At 42.1% G+C, this 16,842-nt stretch overlaps 1 protein-coding gene across 1 annotated transcript; it reads left to right on the top strand.

Annotated features, from left to right (window-relative positions):
- The first annotated feature begins 168 nt into the window (after nucleotides 1-168).
- tmem245 (transmembrane protein 245) lies at nucleotides 169-16,091 on the top strand. Its single transcript, XM_031753961.2, has 17 exons — nucleotides 169-800; nucleotides 1,913-2,030; nucleotides 2,564-2,659; nucleotides 2,948-3,055; nucleotides 3,406-3,615; nucleotides 3,714-3,883; nucleotides 8,988-9,092; nucleotides 9,174-9,256; nucleotides 9,343-9,433; nucleotides 9,514-9,612; nucleotides 9,704-9,832; nucleotides 10,351-10,473; nucleotides 11,600-11,745; nucleotides 11,829-11,929; nucleotides 12,035-12,209; nucleotides 13,563-13,757; nucleotides 13,848-16,091. Exons 1-17 carry the CDS (start codon nucleotides 201-203, stop codon nucleotides 13,894-13,896), a joined length of 2,598 nt encoding a protein of 865 aa, XP_031609821.1. The 5' UTR covers nucleotides 169-200; the 3' UTR covers nucleotides 13,897-16,091.
- The last annotated feature ends 751 nt before the right edge of the window (nucleotides 16,092-16,842 follow it).

Raw genomic sequence — 16,842 nt, 5'->3', positions numbered from 1 at the left:
AAATAAAACAATAATTAAAAAAATAAACCGTAAGAAAAGTGGTAAATTTAAAAAAAGAAAAAAAACAAGGAAGGAACTCGCGGCATCACGGGCACTTCATTGCCCATGAGGCCTTTGGGCAGTCGCTGTTGCTACGTCATTGTTTTCCTCTCTCACGCGGTGGATCAGTTGGACGGGCTAGCCGAGCTGAAACTGGGAACATGGCAGACGAGGAGGACTCGGCGCCGGATCCCGCCGCTGTCTCTCCCCCAGAGAGCCCTCACGCTCTTCGGCCTCACTCTGTTTCTTTCTCGGAGAGCTTTCAGCCGGCTGTCGGGATGATGAGCCAACTGCTAACCCAGCCCTCCTCCCTGAAGTTTGACAAGAACATTAAGCAGGCCTTCTACAACACCGGGGCGATGATATTTGTGGCTATTTGCTGCGGGGCAGCTGTCCTGGTCTATTTCATCCTTGAGGCCTTCCTCCGCCCGCTGCTCTGGGCTGTGCTCTGCGGCACCTTCCTCCACCCCTTCAAATACTCCCTGGCTCGTGTCGGCCGCTCGTGGCTCAGCGGCCTGCAGGACAGCGGGACGCCCATAGTGGTGGGGACGCTCCTGGTCCCGGTGTGGTGTCTCAACTACGGGGTGGAGGCGATGGGTAGGCTAGTGCTGGAGAAGCTCACGATACTCCTGGTTATCGGGGCGGGGGCACCGCTGGTTTACTTCCTCTACCTTTTCTGGAGTGTCATCGGTATGCAGGTGATCCTCGGGCACGTCTGTGGGGTCATCGGGAACGCGCTGGACTGTTTCCACTTCATGTGGGTGAGTGACAGTAGAGTGACAATCCTCTCTGACAGGGTGACAAAGGGCCCTCTGTCCGTCAGAGTGGGTGCTGTTAGGTCAGCTCTGTGTAAACTGGGGCGCATATTTTAAATATTATCTGGCACAGAATGTTAAAAGTTATAATTTAAACGTCAATGATTTTATTACTCCCCTGATTGTGTGGGTCTTACTATAGTAAACTAATAATCTTGCTATAACAAACGAAAAATATTTTGGTCTTTTGATTGTTGGTTGGGTAAAAAAAACCATTTTCAATATGAAAAACTGCAATTTTAGAAACCCACATCACGTTATTTGCTCAGAAAATAATCTACAGAGGGAGTAATAACAGTAATTGTGAATTTCATTTCTACTTAATCTCATTTTGTGTGTCTGATTAAAATTAACTCAGAATTAAACATGTTGACTGTACAAATGTATAAATGTTATTATCATGTTGTCATAAAACGCCATTTAGCAATAGTTGATAAAGAATAATTGGGAAATTAAAATCGACTGGCTGCTGCAGTGTGTCTCTAATAAAGACTTATTCGATTAACCCTAAACAGAAAACGTGTTTCTTGGAATATATGTGGAAACTTTTATGTAAGTTGATTTAATTTCCTGCAGTTCCAGCATCTGATCGATTGGTACCTTATTCCCAAACAGCTCCAGGGGCCAGAACCCGTCCGCCTCATCCAAATTGCATTAAATGTTCTTCTTTCTCTGAATGCGGAGTTCAGCTGACACGGGGCTTGTGTTTATAAATAGGATGCAGGACACTATATTAAATTACATCAAGGCATGTCTTTGTGAGGAGCGACACAAGCTGAGATCTTTGTGAGCAGTCAATTAAAACTTCTAGTCTAGTCTTACGTGCTTGCTCCTAAACAGGAGCAGAGTGTTTGCAAAACAGGATGAGTTTAGGAAGAAAAAAACATCAACACAAAGTGATTATCACAAAAACTGCTCAATTATACTTTTTAAAAGTCATGAAATTCAAAGGTTCAGCATCAAATGATGATTATGACGCAATGGAAGAGAATAGAAGTCTATTTAATTAAAATACCCTCTGTTTCATTACTGTGCATCTTTGTTTTGTTTCGTCACAGGTGGGGACTGTTGTGTTTGGATACTTGCTGGCGGTTTGTTTTAAGTGGAGTCCCCAAACTGAGCGGTACCTGAGGACTCTGGCACTTCCTGTCTGGGCTGTCCTGCTCTTCTACATCGGTGAGTGTGGACAGCATCCACAGCCAGCCATACGAGCTGCCTCTTTGGACTGCAGGAGATTTCTTCTAAATGTGGTCAATAAGTTGCTGCCTGTACAAATCCACTTGTCTTTGAAACAGAGGCCACACAGAGTTGTGCGGTAAGATGAGGATGTTGAAAGTATTTTTAGCACACTTAACACTTGCTCTGAGCTTCAGGCGTGAAGTTTAAAAAAGTGACCGAAAGCTGGTTGAGAAGTTCTGCCTTAAAAGGAGGTTTGTGGGCACATGTGAGAAAATGTTTTCTGCTTTGACGTTTTTGAAAGTGCTTTCATAGCAACAGTCAACATTGTATGTCATATTTGTTTATATGGTTCAGCTCATCAGGCAAGACTAGCAGAGTCTTGCTTGACAAGGAATATACCTGTTAAGCCAGTAATGTTGTCCACACTGCCTGCAGTTTAACTACAACAGCTTTCTCTCAATCTAGTGAAATGTATCCATCCGTTACTCATCCAGCTTCTTCCACTTATCCAATTCCTCTATCTGTTTTAGTGTCTCTGACTGGCTCGTGGAGAGTCCCCATATTTGTGGTTGTGGTTGGGCTTCTCATCGTGGGCTACCAAGAGAAACCACCTGTCCCTGGCACAGGTGAAAATATACTAACACACCTATACACTGACATACAATGAGATGCCTTTACTCACCATTAACTAGGTAATAAATATGGTGAAAAAAGCACAAGTCTATGATGTGCTTAGATTAAGTTGCATTTAGCCAGATTTGCCTTAGCCTAGCTTTACGTGAAATATACGTGACTTGAGGTGACTGGTTGAGCTACGCTCATCAGACCAGCTTTGATTTTTCCTACTGTGCATCCTCCCCTCTGCCTGCCTGCCTTTGTGTTTCGTTATATTCAGTCTCTCTTGATCTCCCCAGGTGAGCTTTCAGGGCAGGTGCTGTCATTTGCTGCTAACACTATTTACATGGCAATCTCCTGTAGCAGCCTTCAACCCAAAACCGAACTCAGAGGAAGCTCCTCCACAGGTAAGCTAGCTCTATTGTATTCAGTGTATTAAAGAGGATCATACAGGTGCAACAGATGTCTGGGCTTTAAGGTTTATGAAATGAGAGAACTGGCAGATTGAATAGAGGGAATCAGACCTCTGAACATACTGTTCGATAAATGTTTAGAGCTTTGCTAATTGGTCAGAAAAATGTCAAGTTTTAAAACCCAAGATATGCAATTTCAGTTTTACATTTTTTTATTTCTTTTTTTACTGTAATTGCTTTGGCTTTACCAGTTTAGCCACAGCGGTTCAAACTCAACTGCTTTGTTCTTTCTTTCTCTTCCTCTTATGTGCTTCCTCTGTCTGCTCTCCCTCATCTGCTCCTAGATGGTGTGCAGTCTGTGGGTCCTGTGCCTTCCTCTCCAGGGTTTCCCGGGTTCGCTGGGAGCTCTCGTACATTGCCCGGCCTCTTCCAGAGAGAGAAAAGCTCCCACAGAGCCAGTGATATTTACTTTATTCTGCTGGTCTGGGCTATTGTCTTGGTGCAGGTCTGGCTCAACCTGTGGATACTACAACTGCTCCCTATTCCTGTGGCCGGTAACACACACACCGACATGCAAACACATATGTGCACACTTTCAGTTACTCCTCGTCAATCGGATTTTACTCATGTGCATGTTGGCTCGCTGGTTTAGTGTGGGTTCTGAAGAAGCTGGTGGTCCGGTTTGGTATGAAGAGCTTTGCAGAGAGGACTCTTACCTCGTGGTGGACGGTGCTAGAGAAGTTTGGACGTGAGCGTGAAGAGGCACTGCTCCCTGGACCAATCAAAGGACTGGCTCAGTTCCTGCTACGTATCGACACTAAGGTAATGTAAGAGCTTCCTGTGAAGCCGATGTCCTTATTTCCTCTGCCTTTGGCTTTATACTTCCCCATCCAGACACACTTTATCTGCAACTGCTTGATAACAAATTACTTATCAAAATATCTCAGGAAAACTGAAATTCTCTGAAATCTGCCAGGTCCTAAATTTATTAAAATGAAATTGGTAAATTCATATTAAATTGTCAAAAAAGGGGAGCTTTTTAGTTCCCTTTTAGTTACCCTTTACCTACAGAGGATTTTAGCTGCTGTTTTTGTTAGTTTTGACCCAGTTGCAACAATCTCATCAGTGTCGTTTACAGCAACAGCTGGAAGCTATTTTTAGCAAAAAGCTGTAATAAACCAAGTGTGCGCTAAACTGCCCAGCACCAAATGGCAGACAGACCATATTAGCACTTAGCTGAGGAACACTTTAAAATCATTTCATTAAAAAACAGAGCTAAAAAGAGAGTGAATATTAGCCTGATGTCCTCATCATCAGGTGGCCAAAAATATAGTCAGGCATCAGTGATATTGTTATCTATCATATCTGCTAGATGTGTAAGCATGCAGTTGTTTTGTTTCCAATCAAAATTTAGAGGCAAAATATCTCCAAATCTCTCAATATAGAATAAAAATCTCATAAAGCAATGCAGAGCATAATGTTAGGGACACATTAGGGTGAGTGACAGTATTAGTGCTACATGGTTTACATTTCTCAGGTTTTATATATAATGATGTCATTGCTGTAATCTTATACTTTTTTCTGCCTTGCCCTCACAGTTTTGGGATGTATTTGTGTTCTGTCTTTGTAATCACATTGATTTGCATCCCACTGTATTGCCAGTCCACACTCACTGTAGTTGGTATATCTTGCCTGCCACTTCCTGAGGGGTGTACTATGAAGCAGGTTCCACAGAGTTTAACTTTTTTGTTTCCATGCATTAGTTGGCTCCACGAAACCTAAAACCTCATTCAAACCTGATGGGCATATCCGATTTCAATGTTAACCCATGGTTTCTGTGACAGGCTCTGTGCTCGCTTAGATAAAAGTGGGAGTTGGTGGTGGGTGCATCATTTGACCCCTCTTTAGCACAAAATGGACTGCAACAGCTACACTGGTGCTGCCAATAACTCAAGATGGAACAATTCAGCAGAAAAATATTAATCGCATAAATTAATAAGTTACTATATTTATTTTACCACTCAGTCCACTCCTGGTGCTGCTATTTAATGTAGAGATCTACAAATTAGAATCATGATGCGTTTCATCATGAAGTGCATTCAGGTTTGACAGTGTAATTAGATAACTTTTGTTATTGACCAAATTGAAGTAAATGAATTTTCTTAATTAAATAACCTCTGTAATAAATTCCAGTAGACTGCTGTAGCAGCAGTGTAGAACGTAGCATTTACACAAGTTCAGCGCCTGGGAATTCCTGTGAAAACACAACACGTACAGTTGTTTTCAGTTTACATTCATCACAGGCATAAACATCATGGTAAATTTGGACTTTTAACGATTTTTTTTGAGCTGTTCTTTTTCCAGACTTGTATTATTATACACCATATATGTTTAATGACTTAAAGGAAAAAAGAAATGGGAGCATGAGTTTGAACTTATTTTAGATTTTCTCTCATCTAAATAGTCCGGAACATATACATGCACGCCCAAATGTATACACAGACTCAAGTGGTCCTGAAGGTTCTACAGTGCCTTTTAATCTGACAGGGCCAAGGCCTATTAACTTCTCATTAATTATTGACTACTTCTCTTTGCCAGCACAAAAAGGATTTGCTTGGCACTCATTTGATTGACCTCAGACCAATAGGAAACTCAAAGGAGTCCAACCTGAGAACCACCAGGCTCAAGAACTGGAAACTGCTGGAATACCAACATCACTGTCCACAGTGAAGTGAATTTTACATGGATTGAGAGGGTGTTGACCAAGAAAGAAACCCCTGCTATAAAATTGACACCTTCAAGCTCCACCGAAGTTTGCAGCTGCTCAAACAGATAAGCCAAATGCCCTCTGGAGAAAAGTTTATGGTCAGACAAGATAAAGATTGAGCTTTTGGGCCACAATGACTAGAGGTGTAAACATGAGGAACACTATACTGAGTGCCAAGCATAGTAGTGGTAGCATCATGCTCTGGGGCTGTTTTGCTGCCAGTGGCATAAGGTACATTACACAGAAGATTCTTAAACTTCATCTTAAATCAACAGAAAGGGTTGAAACTTGGACACAGTTGGTAGTTCCAACAGGACAATGATCCCAAACACACATTGAAACTGGTGTTGGGATAGATAAAGTAGGCTAGCACTGAGCTTCTTGAATGGCCTTTCCAAAGCCCTGACCTCAACCCTTTGAATATTCGTGGACTATGCCGAAAGGCTGGGTCTGCTCCAAGAATTATGCTTAAAGCTTGTCGATGGCTACCGTAAGCATTTAGTCGACTTGCTAAGAGACATTTAAACAAAATAATAGTGGAGATTTATGTATATATTTTGACCCTTAGTGGATTAGAGAAGAGCCAAAATAAATACCAACAACTGAGTTCAAAGAAATCATTAAAAGCCCCAAATGACCTGTGATTGTATGTAAACTGACCACAGCTCTACCGTTTGCACTGCTGTAACCTAACTGCTAGACTTTGTTCAGTGCTGTTATGTACAGCTCAACAGATTGCATGTCAGCTGATAATCCATATCACTCTTGGGGCAACTTGTTTGGAAAAGAAGTGAAACTGTATCACTTGGAGATGATGTTAGACAAAAACTCTCAAAGTAACTTTGGAGCAGATTTAAAAAAGAGAGCTGCCCTTCTGAAACCTTTGGCTATAGTCTCAACATACCTTGCTAACACATGAATTCCACTTTGTAGTACACCGCTCTGACCCCTCAGAGCCTGTACCCACACAGAGCTTGTATTCTTGTTGCACGGGTACATGTGATGACTGCTGCACAACTCTTTCCAATAATAATCTTCCCAATGTCTCTTTGTCTCCTCCCCAAGCTCTGGCATTGGCTTAACAAGCAGGTAATGATTTGGAGGAGCAGAGTGCTGAGAGAGCGAGACTGAGAGAAAGTGTGCTTGTGTGTGAGAGACATTGAGAAAACAAAGGCAAATAAATAAATAACTTGTATTTATGTGCAGGTGTGTGTGACAGCGTGAGCACACCTTGTAGCAGCTTGGACTGGCATTTTACCCATCCACTGTCATCACCTCTGCCATCCTGTCTAAACATCTGTCCTCTTGCTTCTTTCCTGCTTTCTGCTTTTATTTTGACAGTGAGCTACAGCCGGGGTGTTGCACTCAATGATCCCTCAGCCCCGACTGTATCTTCTCTGCTTTGACCTGAGTTTGTCTTGAGTGCGTGCGTGCATGCGTGCGAGCTGCCTCAAAGAGCAGAGTTAAATGGGGGAAAAAAGTGTTTTCTTTTTTTTTCGGAAATGATTTTCTTTTTTGTAGTTTTTAGGTGTGGCTAAGGGACTGGACAAAACAATGGAAACACAGTTATTCAATGTGAGGAACTAAACCTAGTGAATATATTGGCCACCTTTGAACCATTTGGCTTTGTGGAGCTGGTTATTACCATAGACTGTATATAAAAGATGGAGATTAGCACTGGGCTGTCACTCATTGTTTGGTTTTTGTTGTTGTTGTTGTTGTTGTTTTAAAGTAAGACATCGGAAAAGAGGCTTGGCTCAAATTGAGAATTTGAGGAAACTACATGCTCAGGCAGCAGCCAGGACCAAATCTCAAACCCTTTTTTATCATCTGTTTTACACTTAAATTTGACCATAGTGTACAACATACAACATCCTGTTTTGGTTTTTTCTTTTTTGTTTGTTTGTTTTAAAAAATAAGACTTGAAACTATTAATCAAGACCACAAACACTCTCTGTAATTCTCAATTTGAACTATAGACAGCATGGCTGTAGCTCCCGTTAACCTCAATGTACCTACAACCCTGCATTCTATCTGAAGGCCACCAGGTCACAATAACTACGGTTGGAAAAAGACTTGCAGTCCTGTAGTCTATGCAGAAAAGTGCTTTCTGTCTTGACCTCAGTACAAATTTAAAGTGTTTCCAATCTATTCAATTCAGTTCAGTTTTATTTATATAGCGCCAAATCACACGAGTTGCCTCAAGGCACTTTATACTCTGATTCTGGCTGTTATTTATGAACTAGAGTGTCTTTTATTTAGAATGATCACAGGTGTTGATTCAGTTCAGTCATTTCTGATGATGTAGTTTATATTTTTAATACAGTGCCGATCTGCTGCATTGGAAATGTAGTGTTTGTTGTTGTGCGGCCTGTGTATAACTTTTTAGAGGTCTCATGCTCCCTGTTGTGGTTGTGACTGAAACCTCTTCTGAACCTCTCGCTGGTCAGTAATACCCAACTTCTTTAATTTAATTACCTCTCTCAGTATTAAAATCTTTTTGAAGTGGTGTTTCCATTTTTTTGTTAAACAACTATTTGCTGTTCTTGTTTCAGGTAAGCTAGATGGTAAAGAGGAAGGTATAAGACTCGCTGTAGATTCACTCACCTGAGGTCTTACACAGACTCTTTACACTGAATGCCATGTCATGTCACCATCAATATAATAAACCATTACGCCATGGCCTTAGTGCAAAAAGAGAGGGTTCTGCTAACAGAGCTTTGATTTTAATGCTGTTTTGACATTAACGCGTGAATACAAAGACATACAAATTGGGGGCTTCAACTGGTGACACAGTTTTTGGCGCATTGAGAAACCTGAGTTGAGAACAGAGAGCACACTTTGAAAGTGATGTCACGTCTGTTTGGCGTTAAACCAACAACCAAAAAAGCCACTTGCATGATTTAATGCTTCAGTGCAAGAATGGACGCATGTATGAGTACAGATATGCTGACCCTGGTTTGCTTAGCAAACCCCCTTATTGTCCTCTGTGGAATTTGTACGTCTAAAATGACTTTTCCCAAGTGATAAGGACACAGGTTTCTCCATGTGCATGTCTTACCTCCTTTAAAGTTGTACTGATGAGTCTATTTTGCCATTTTCCTATTATCCCCCCTTCTCCCTGTCTTTGCCCTCCTCTCCTTTCTTCTGTGCACCCAGATGGTTGTGTGGCTGGAGCGATCTCTGGATAAAATCATCAGTATCTTCATCATCTTCCTCTTGGTCACAGGGACCCTGCTCATGGCTCTGCTGCTCACTGCTATGGTAAGTTTTTGCTTTTTTTAAACCTGACTTCACATCGTTTGCACTGATGATGGATAACAAAATAAACATTAATCTTTGTAGGTTCATCACGAAAGTGCTCACATCATCGAGGTAACCAGTAACCTCATCAACGAGACCGTATCCAACCATCCAGAATGGGCCAAGTAAGACAGTCCACTCTGGTTTTCTGTATTTATTTTTAGACTTTCCTCTCATTTGCTAAAAAAAACCTTACTTTGTCCTCTGTTAGCCTCCTTCCAGAAGCCCGCGTGGTGCAGAAAGCTCTAAATTCAGCCGCTACTAACGTCTACCAGCATGGGAGAGAATGGATAACACAGAAGGTCAGGACAGTAATTTTCACTGATAATAACAGAATACTGCCAGACAGCAAGACCAATCTCTGTTTCTTTTGTGTGTGCAGCTTCATAAGATTTTAGGAGATAAGGTGAACCAAACTGCAGTGATTGAGAAGCAGGTTTTAGAGCTTTGGGATCGACTGTATCACTCCTGGTTTGTGAAGGTAGTGCCAGAGTTTCGTGTTTACTGTCTCCCAAAGTCTGCTCTTCAGTATTGTTCAGTTTTACATAAAATACTATGGTCACATTTTTCAGAATGTAACCCACTCTGGACGGCATCGCGGGCATAAGATGATTCACAGACAGAACAGCTGGCTGGGGGACATCCTGGACTGGAAGGACATCGCTTCCTTTCTGCAGGAAAATATCGAGACACTACTGTCTGTAAGTATGGGCGTATGTAACATAAACTATAATGCCGAGTGTTTCAATCACTTCCATGGCCACAGGTGTATAAAATCAAGCACCGAGGCATGCAGACTGCTTCTACAAACATTTGTGAAAGGATGGGTCGCTCTCAGGAGCTCTGAATTCCAGCTTGATACCGTGATAAGATCCCACCTCTGCAACAAGTCCAGGCACAAAATTTCCTCACTAGCAAATATTCCACAGTCAGCTGTTAGTGGTAGCGATTGGGAATCACAACAACTCAGCCATGAAGTGGCTAACCTCAGAGCAGGGTCAGCGGATGCTGAGCAAATACTTTTGGCAATATTGTGTAGTCTCCCTTTTGGGATGGTTGCTATTCATTTTGTTTTCTTAGATCATGGACATCAGCCATGAAATCACCATGCCAGCACCGCCCCACTAGCAGCATTTGCAAATTTACACCTGTGTGCGTCTTAGATAGAAGTACAGTTTCCTGTGGATGGTGTGTTTACTGTTGCCTCGTCATTTTGCAGATCCTGGAGTCTTTATGGGTTGTAATGAGTAGGAACGTTGGCCTCCTCATCTCCACCACGACCACTCTCCTCACCGTCTTGTTCCACAGCGGCACGGCGCTCCTCAACTTTGCACTGAGTCTGGTATGAAACGCTGATAACAGCCACGTCGTTTTCTTTACTTTATAAAGTGTAACTGTTTGCAAAATTGATTATCATTATTCTTTTGTAATGCACAAAAGTAAGCAGAAAGGGTTCAACTTCCCTGCAAGTGTTTCTCAAAAATATTCTAATAGATTTATAGAAATCTGAGGCCGAATAATGTCCTGCAGACTAGTCTATAAAAATGATCTCAGACTTATGTTTAACTAAAGATCATTCCCAACTGTGTGCTTAGGTTTGATTTATAAATAATGCTTACTAACATTAAACGTACCAGTGGTGTGTGCTTGTTTGCTGTGCTTTCTGCAATGGAGGCAGCGCTTCTTTTAAGCATTGTTTAAACTGTGTGGTACATTTCCTCATCTCTGCTCTCACTCAGGTAGCTGCAACTAACAGGGTATTTAAACTCCTTCATATTAAGCACACACTCACACACTGATGGATGCATTAGGGGCAATCTGGTATTTAGTATCTTGTCCAGAGTCATTTCGAAATGCATACTTCAGGAGCCTGGGATCAAATCGCCGACCTTCCTTTTAGTAGATGACCCGCCCCGCCTCCTTGAGCAACAGGTGCTATCAGTAGCTCACTTAATAAGGCATTCATTCCACTGAAACATCTTCTTAAATAAGTATTTTGCCAGGTTGTGTCAAAAAAACATGATCCATAACCTGAGATCAGTTTAAATTGACAACACCGACCTTGAGTTTTTTCTCCTCAATAAATAATGCCAGCACAAATGAGCAGTAGTCTGGAATGGCCATGGACCTTTACGAAGATCAAAATCACCTTAAAGTTAGAGGAGACTGAAGCCAGGAAACATTCACTGGACTAAAATAGTGAGTTGACATTAGAGCCAAACACGCATCCTGGAAGCGGGTCAACTCCACAGTGATCGAGGTGGGGCTTGGACATGTCATCTGTCGCCCAAACCACAATACAGGACTTTACTGAGCATTGTTAACTGTGTATATTTAATGGTGTTGCTCTTTCTGTCTTATCTTAATAAAGTAGACCTGACATTTACTCTTAAAGATTTTAAAAGCTAATCAGATAGTCTTATATTTAGCACAGCTGCCATGCCTTATATTTTTACTCCTTCCTGTAGGTGATTTTCCTGACTACTCTCTTCTACCTGCTGAGCTCCAGTGGAGAATACTATAAACCAGTTAAATGGGTGATCAGCTTAACTCCTCTCTCTCAGCCGGGACCCTCCAGTAACATCATCGGCCAGTCTGTTGAAGAGGCCATCAGGTAGTCGCATGCGTAAAAGCTACAGAATCTAAATTTGTACCTTGGCGAGATTATTTTTGACCATGTTTGTGTTTGTTTTGAAGAGGAGTGTTTGACGCCTCTCTGAAAATGGCCGGCTTCTACGGCCTCTACACTTGGCTCACTCACACTATCTTTGGCATCAACATCGTCTTCATTCCTTCTGGTGAGTCAGCGTGTCCGCAGCAGATTGTGTTGTCGTTATGTTCGCACCTGCCAAGCCACACTCAGTGTTTTGTCACTCTCTGAATCCCTCTTTGCTGGCCTGAAGCTCTGGCTGCCATCCTGGGTGCCGTGCCGTTCCTGGGGACCTATTGGGCAGCTGTGCCGGCAGTGTGTGACCTGTGGTTGGCGCAGGGTGAAGGTGTCAAGGCCCTGCTGCTGCTCATCTGCCACCTGCTCCCAACATATTTTGTGGATACAGCCATCTACTCTGATATATCAGGGTATGTATGCGTGACCAGCTTATTTGAGCTTCTCTTTATGGCACTGGGACATCTGACAAACAAATCGCTCCAAACCACCTGTGACTGTTAACATAATACATACAAGTCTGCTTGCCGGCCTAATATGGGTTTGAAAGAAAACTGTACAGTTGTACGAGTCTATAAACAGCGTCTCTGTTTGCCTCAGTTTCATAAACTGCTTGTTGTGGACAGATAATGCCCCTGCCTTGGATCTTCAAGCCCTACTATCTTTACATACAGTTTACATACACACTCAAATGCATAAATTCACTCATATCTTTTAATAAGCGGTGCTGAAGATTCTACAATGTCTTTTAACTTGATAAGGCCAAGGCCTATTAATTTCTCGTTAGTTATTATGATAGCATAAAAAGGATTTGACTGACAGCGCTCAGTGGATTGACCAAATGGGAACAATGGGAACATTCATGGAATTCAATAAAGATCTAAGAAGGAGTATTATAGATTTACACTAGTTGTGAAGGTCTCTTGGAGCTATTTCTGAACACCTGCAGATTCCAAGATCATCAGTTTAAGTAGTTCTAGCTAAGTACAAGTTATTCAGATGTGTCACCAGTTTGCCAGGGTCTGGAAGAAGACCTGAGCTGCCACCCTCAGATGAGAGGAAAATGGTTAGGATGTTCGAGAACAATCCATGACCTATCAAGGTTCAAGCCTGTAGCAAACTGCAGGAACACCAGCGTCACTGTCCACACTGAAGCCAGTTTTACCATGAACTGAGAGGATGACGACCAAGAAAGAAGCCCCTGCTCAAAAATTGTCGTCTTTAAGTTCAACTGAAGTTTGCAGCTGCTCACATGGACACGCCAAACCTTTTGGAGAAAAGTTTGATGGTCAGACGTATCAAAGATTGAGATTTTCATCCACAGTGACAAGATGTTATGGTATGTGTGTCGTGAGTGAAAGCGAGGCTTACAAACCTAAGAAGGCTACCAGCTGTCATGCTCCGGGGCTGCTCTGCTGCTAGTGGTACTGGTACATTGCACAAAGTGGCTGGAATAATAAAGGAGGGGGACTATCTCTAAATTCTTCACCTCAAATCAATAGTTAGAAAGTTGGACACAGTGGTTTGTTTCAACAGGACAGTGACCCCCAAACACACATCAAAACTGGTTGTGGAATGGATAAAAGCTCAAACTAACCATGATGGGTGTATATAAACTTCTGACCACAGCTGCGGTTAGGGGAAAGCTAACTTTTTAGCCTGTTTTAGCCTTCAGCTGCATCACATTCAGAGCTGTGTGCGCTGATACAGTAGCTGCTTGTCAGCCTTTCCACTGTTTTAAACCATTTCTTTTCTCTTTGTCTCAGAGGTGGACACCCATATTTGACAGGCCTGGCGGTGGCAGGTGGTGCATACTATCTGGGTCTGGAGGGGGCTATTATCGGGCCTATCCTCCTCTGCATCCTGGTGGTGGCAGCCAACATCTACAGCGCTATGCTGATGAGCCCCAGCTCTGCAGTGCCCACACCAGTGCAGCCAAACTGGCCTTCCCACCCTATGAGGTAAGACACATAAAGAACGAACAGCAGATTAAATCTTAAAAAAAAAATGCAAACCAACCAGTCAGTGGTCTTCTTGTCTGTGATTCGTAGGACCTTTACGGACGCCACTCCCTCTGTCCTGAAGAAGACCTGTGAATGAGCACATGAGGAAACGACATCCAGCTTCCTATTGGCTGATTCCTCAGGGGAATTACTCCCCTCCCTGAAGCTCCTCCCTGTGTGGCCTGACTCCACAGGGACGCCCTGACTGAAAAAGAGGCATAGCAGCTGGTCACCCATGATGCTATGTGCTTAGCTGAACGGTTTCTCAGAGCGATATGGCACCAGCTCCTTTTATTCAGCAGCACACAAAAACTCCTGTAAGCATGCACCCTAATCCCAAACTTGGACCAATGACATCACATTGGGTTTATGATTGTGTATGGCGGAGCCATCGATGCTAATCCCATCATCGCTCAGAACTCAGTGCCTAACGTATTTTGTGATATTAAGAAATGCCTAAAAATTACTGTATCATTTGTGGTGAACTGTAAGATGATATATTTTATCTACAAGACCCCTGATTTCCAGCCTGCACTCCTTGGCTGTATCTGTGCTACCGTACGTGGTTGTGCAGTATTTGTACTCCCTACCTCTCTCCTAATGGAGGCTCAAGTAGAGTTTGTAGCTAAGGCAGGCTTTCTAAAAAGCAAAACAAAACTGAATACTTCTCGCCACAGTTGTTGTCTCGTGTGGCTCAAGTAACTGAGTAATTAGACGGGGACCTGTTATTATGCTTATTTCTAGCTACATATTCGTATTGTTAGACTATAAATGAGTATTTATTTAATACTGACATCGTACTCTCGAAGCATTGGTCACTGTACGTGCAGTGACATCGCCACAGCTCTGTACCAGTTACACCAGCACCGAGGGTGCAAGGACTCGCTACAGTATACTCCTGAACGATAGGTGTCGCTACTCAGACAAAAAGTCCATGTCAGTGCTGGTATAGGAGAAGAAGTCAAAACCAGAACCAAAGAAATCAGAGGATTTTTTTTTTCTCCCTTTCAACCTGTTGTAATAGCTCCCTCTGTGTAATCTGTGGCAGCTGCTGCGCGAGGGCACAAAAGTTAGCGGTGTAGCACTGGCCAAAACGACACCAGAGCCCGGCGTCATTCACGAGGGCAAGAGTGAGGAACATAAATGGACCCTGACACAGCTGCTAAGTTCACCTGCTGTTTGAAGAAGCCCTCTTTCTTCTGATTGGCTTCCCCTCGCCTGGCTTCCACAAAGAAGCCAGTGCTCATAAGCCCCGCCTCCTAATCACCATACAAGGAAATCTGTGCCAAGCTGATGTCAGGAGTTGGCAAAACGATTGCCTCTCATAAAGATTAGTTTTATATACATTTACCTCATTTTTTGACGCACATTTAATATGATCACTGTAGTTGGATAGTAGTATAAACACTATGATACACCAACGATAGAAAATAAAGATAATAGGTCCCTTTTAACTGTTTTTATTTTTACTTTTTAGTTACTGTGTCATTCACGTTTCAGTGATCATAGCTGTGACATTCTTGGCTTTGACAAAGGCGTTCACTCCTGCTTTACTGAACCAAGCTTTGTTACCACTGTTTTTTTTTGTTTGTACGATTCAGTTATTAATAATAATAAAAATAATATCTTTTTTTATTGGCTACAAGTTTAGACTGATGATGATGACTACTTCTGATGGATCAGATTACACATCTTACAATCAGATTTTAGTCTGGTTCCATTATCAGAGGATGTTTTTTTTTATTTTATTTTTAATGTATTTAAAGATTAAGATTGTTTTGTACACATATGTGTGAAACCAAGCTTTTAATTCTTTACATTCTCTGCTGATCTCTCACCTTTGCACTCAGAAAACCTTGATTGAGTAATTTTGTGAAGCACTTTCAAGTTTATTTGTTTCCTTTTAAGTTTTTTTAGGACTGTGACTGTTGTCCCGGTCACAAGATTTCATTGACAGTTTAGCCCTCACACACCTCAAATCCTATTTTAACCTCTTTTGCTCTTGCACTTCATGCGCCACACTGTAACTCGAGTCGGAGCACTTGTCTGAGAGGAGAGTGTAAAGCAGGTTGCGGTCACTTGAAGCTTTAATAAAGAAGCAGATGACTCGTGTGTAATGTGACTGATCAGACATGGCTACTATGTTAGCTGTCTGAGAGTGGGATGATGTGATGTGCTATGAGTTTCAACCCAATACTGTAGTTTTCCTTTTGTACTGATGCTGTGGTTTGTTTGTTTGTTTTTTTATAATACTGGATATGCACTGATACAATAAACATGATCTAAACTGCAGTGACTTTGTTTGACTGTCTTGTATTGTCCTTTTAGATTGAACTGAAACCACAAATGATTCTTCTGATTAAAGCATTAAATGCTTTTAGGATGGGAATAATTCTCATGAGTATTTTTTTTTTAAGTTTTTTTTTTTTTTTTTTACTGTCTGCATTGTTAAAGATCACTAAAGTATAAATGTAATCTTTACCTGAAGTGTGTTAATCATTTTAAAAGCTTAATAATATGTAAATACTCTCACCGGGGGCTTCATTGGGTACATCTTGGTAGTACTGGGTTGGGATTCCTTTTGCCTTCAGATCGTACTGTTACATTGTAACCTTGGTTCTCTGAGTGAGAAACTCTCCACTCTGTTCTCAATATGATAGAGAACTGCTTTTATTCTTCATGGCACAGATTAAAAAAGCAGCTGGAAACATTCCTCAGAGATCGATGTGACTCACTGTGGACTGTGGAGGCCTTTTGAGCACAGTGAACCCACTCTCATGTTCAAGAAACCAGTTTGAGGTGAATTGATTTTGGTGTGTTTTCTACCGGAAGCAGCCAACAGAAGATGGGCACACTGTGGTCATGGTTGGGTAGCCTGTTTAACTGAAGCTCAGCTGACTCAAACTGTGCCCGGAAAATATCCCCACCACCATTACACCAGCAGCAGCCTGGACTGCTGATATGTGGCAGGATGGATCAATGCTGTCATGTTTTTACACCAAATTTAGACCCTACTATCCCAGTGTCACATCAGATCAGGCAA

Source organism: Oreochromis aureus, linkage group 11 (assembly GCF_013358895.1).
Source record: "Oreochromis aureus strain Israel breed Guangdong linkage group 11, ZZ_aureus, whole genome shotgun sequence".
Lineage (NCBI taxonomy): Eukaryota > Metazoa > Chordata > Actinopteri > Cichliformes > Cichlidae > Oreochromis > Oreochromis aureus.
The sequence above is the reverse complement of the archived record's forward strand: the minus strand, read 5'-3'. Positions and strand labels throughout refer to the sequence as shown.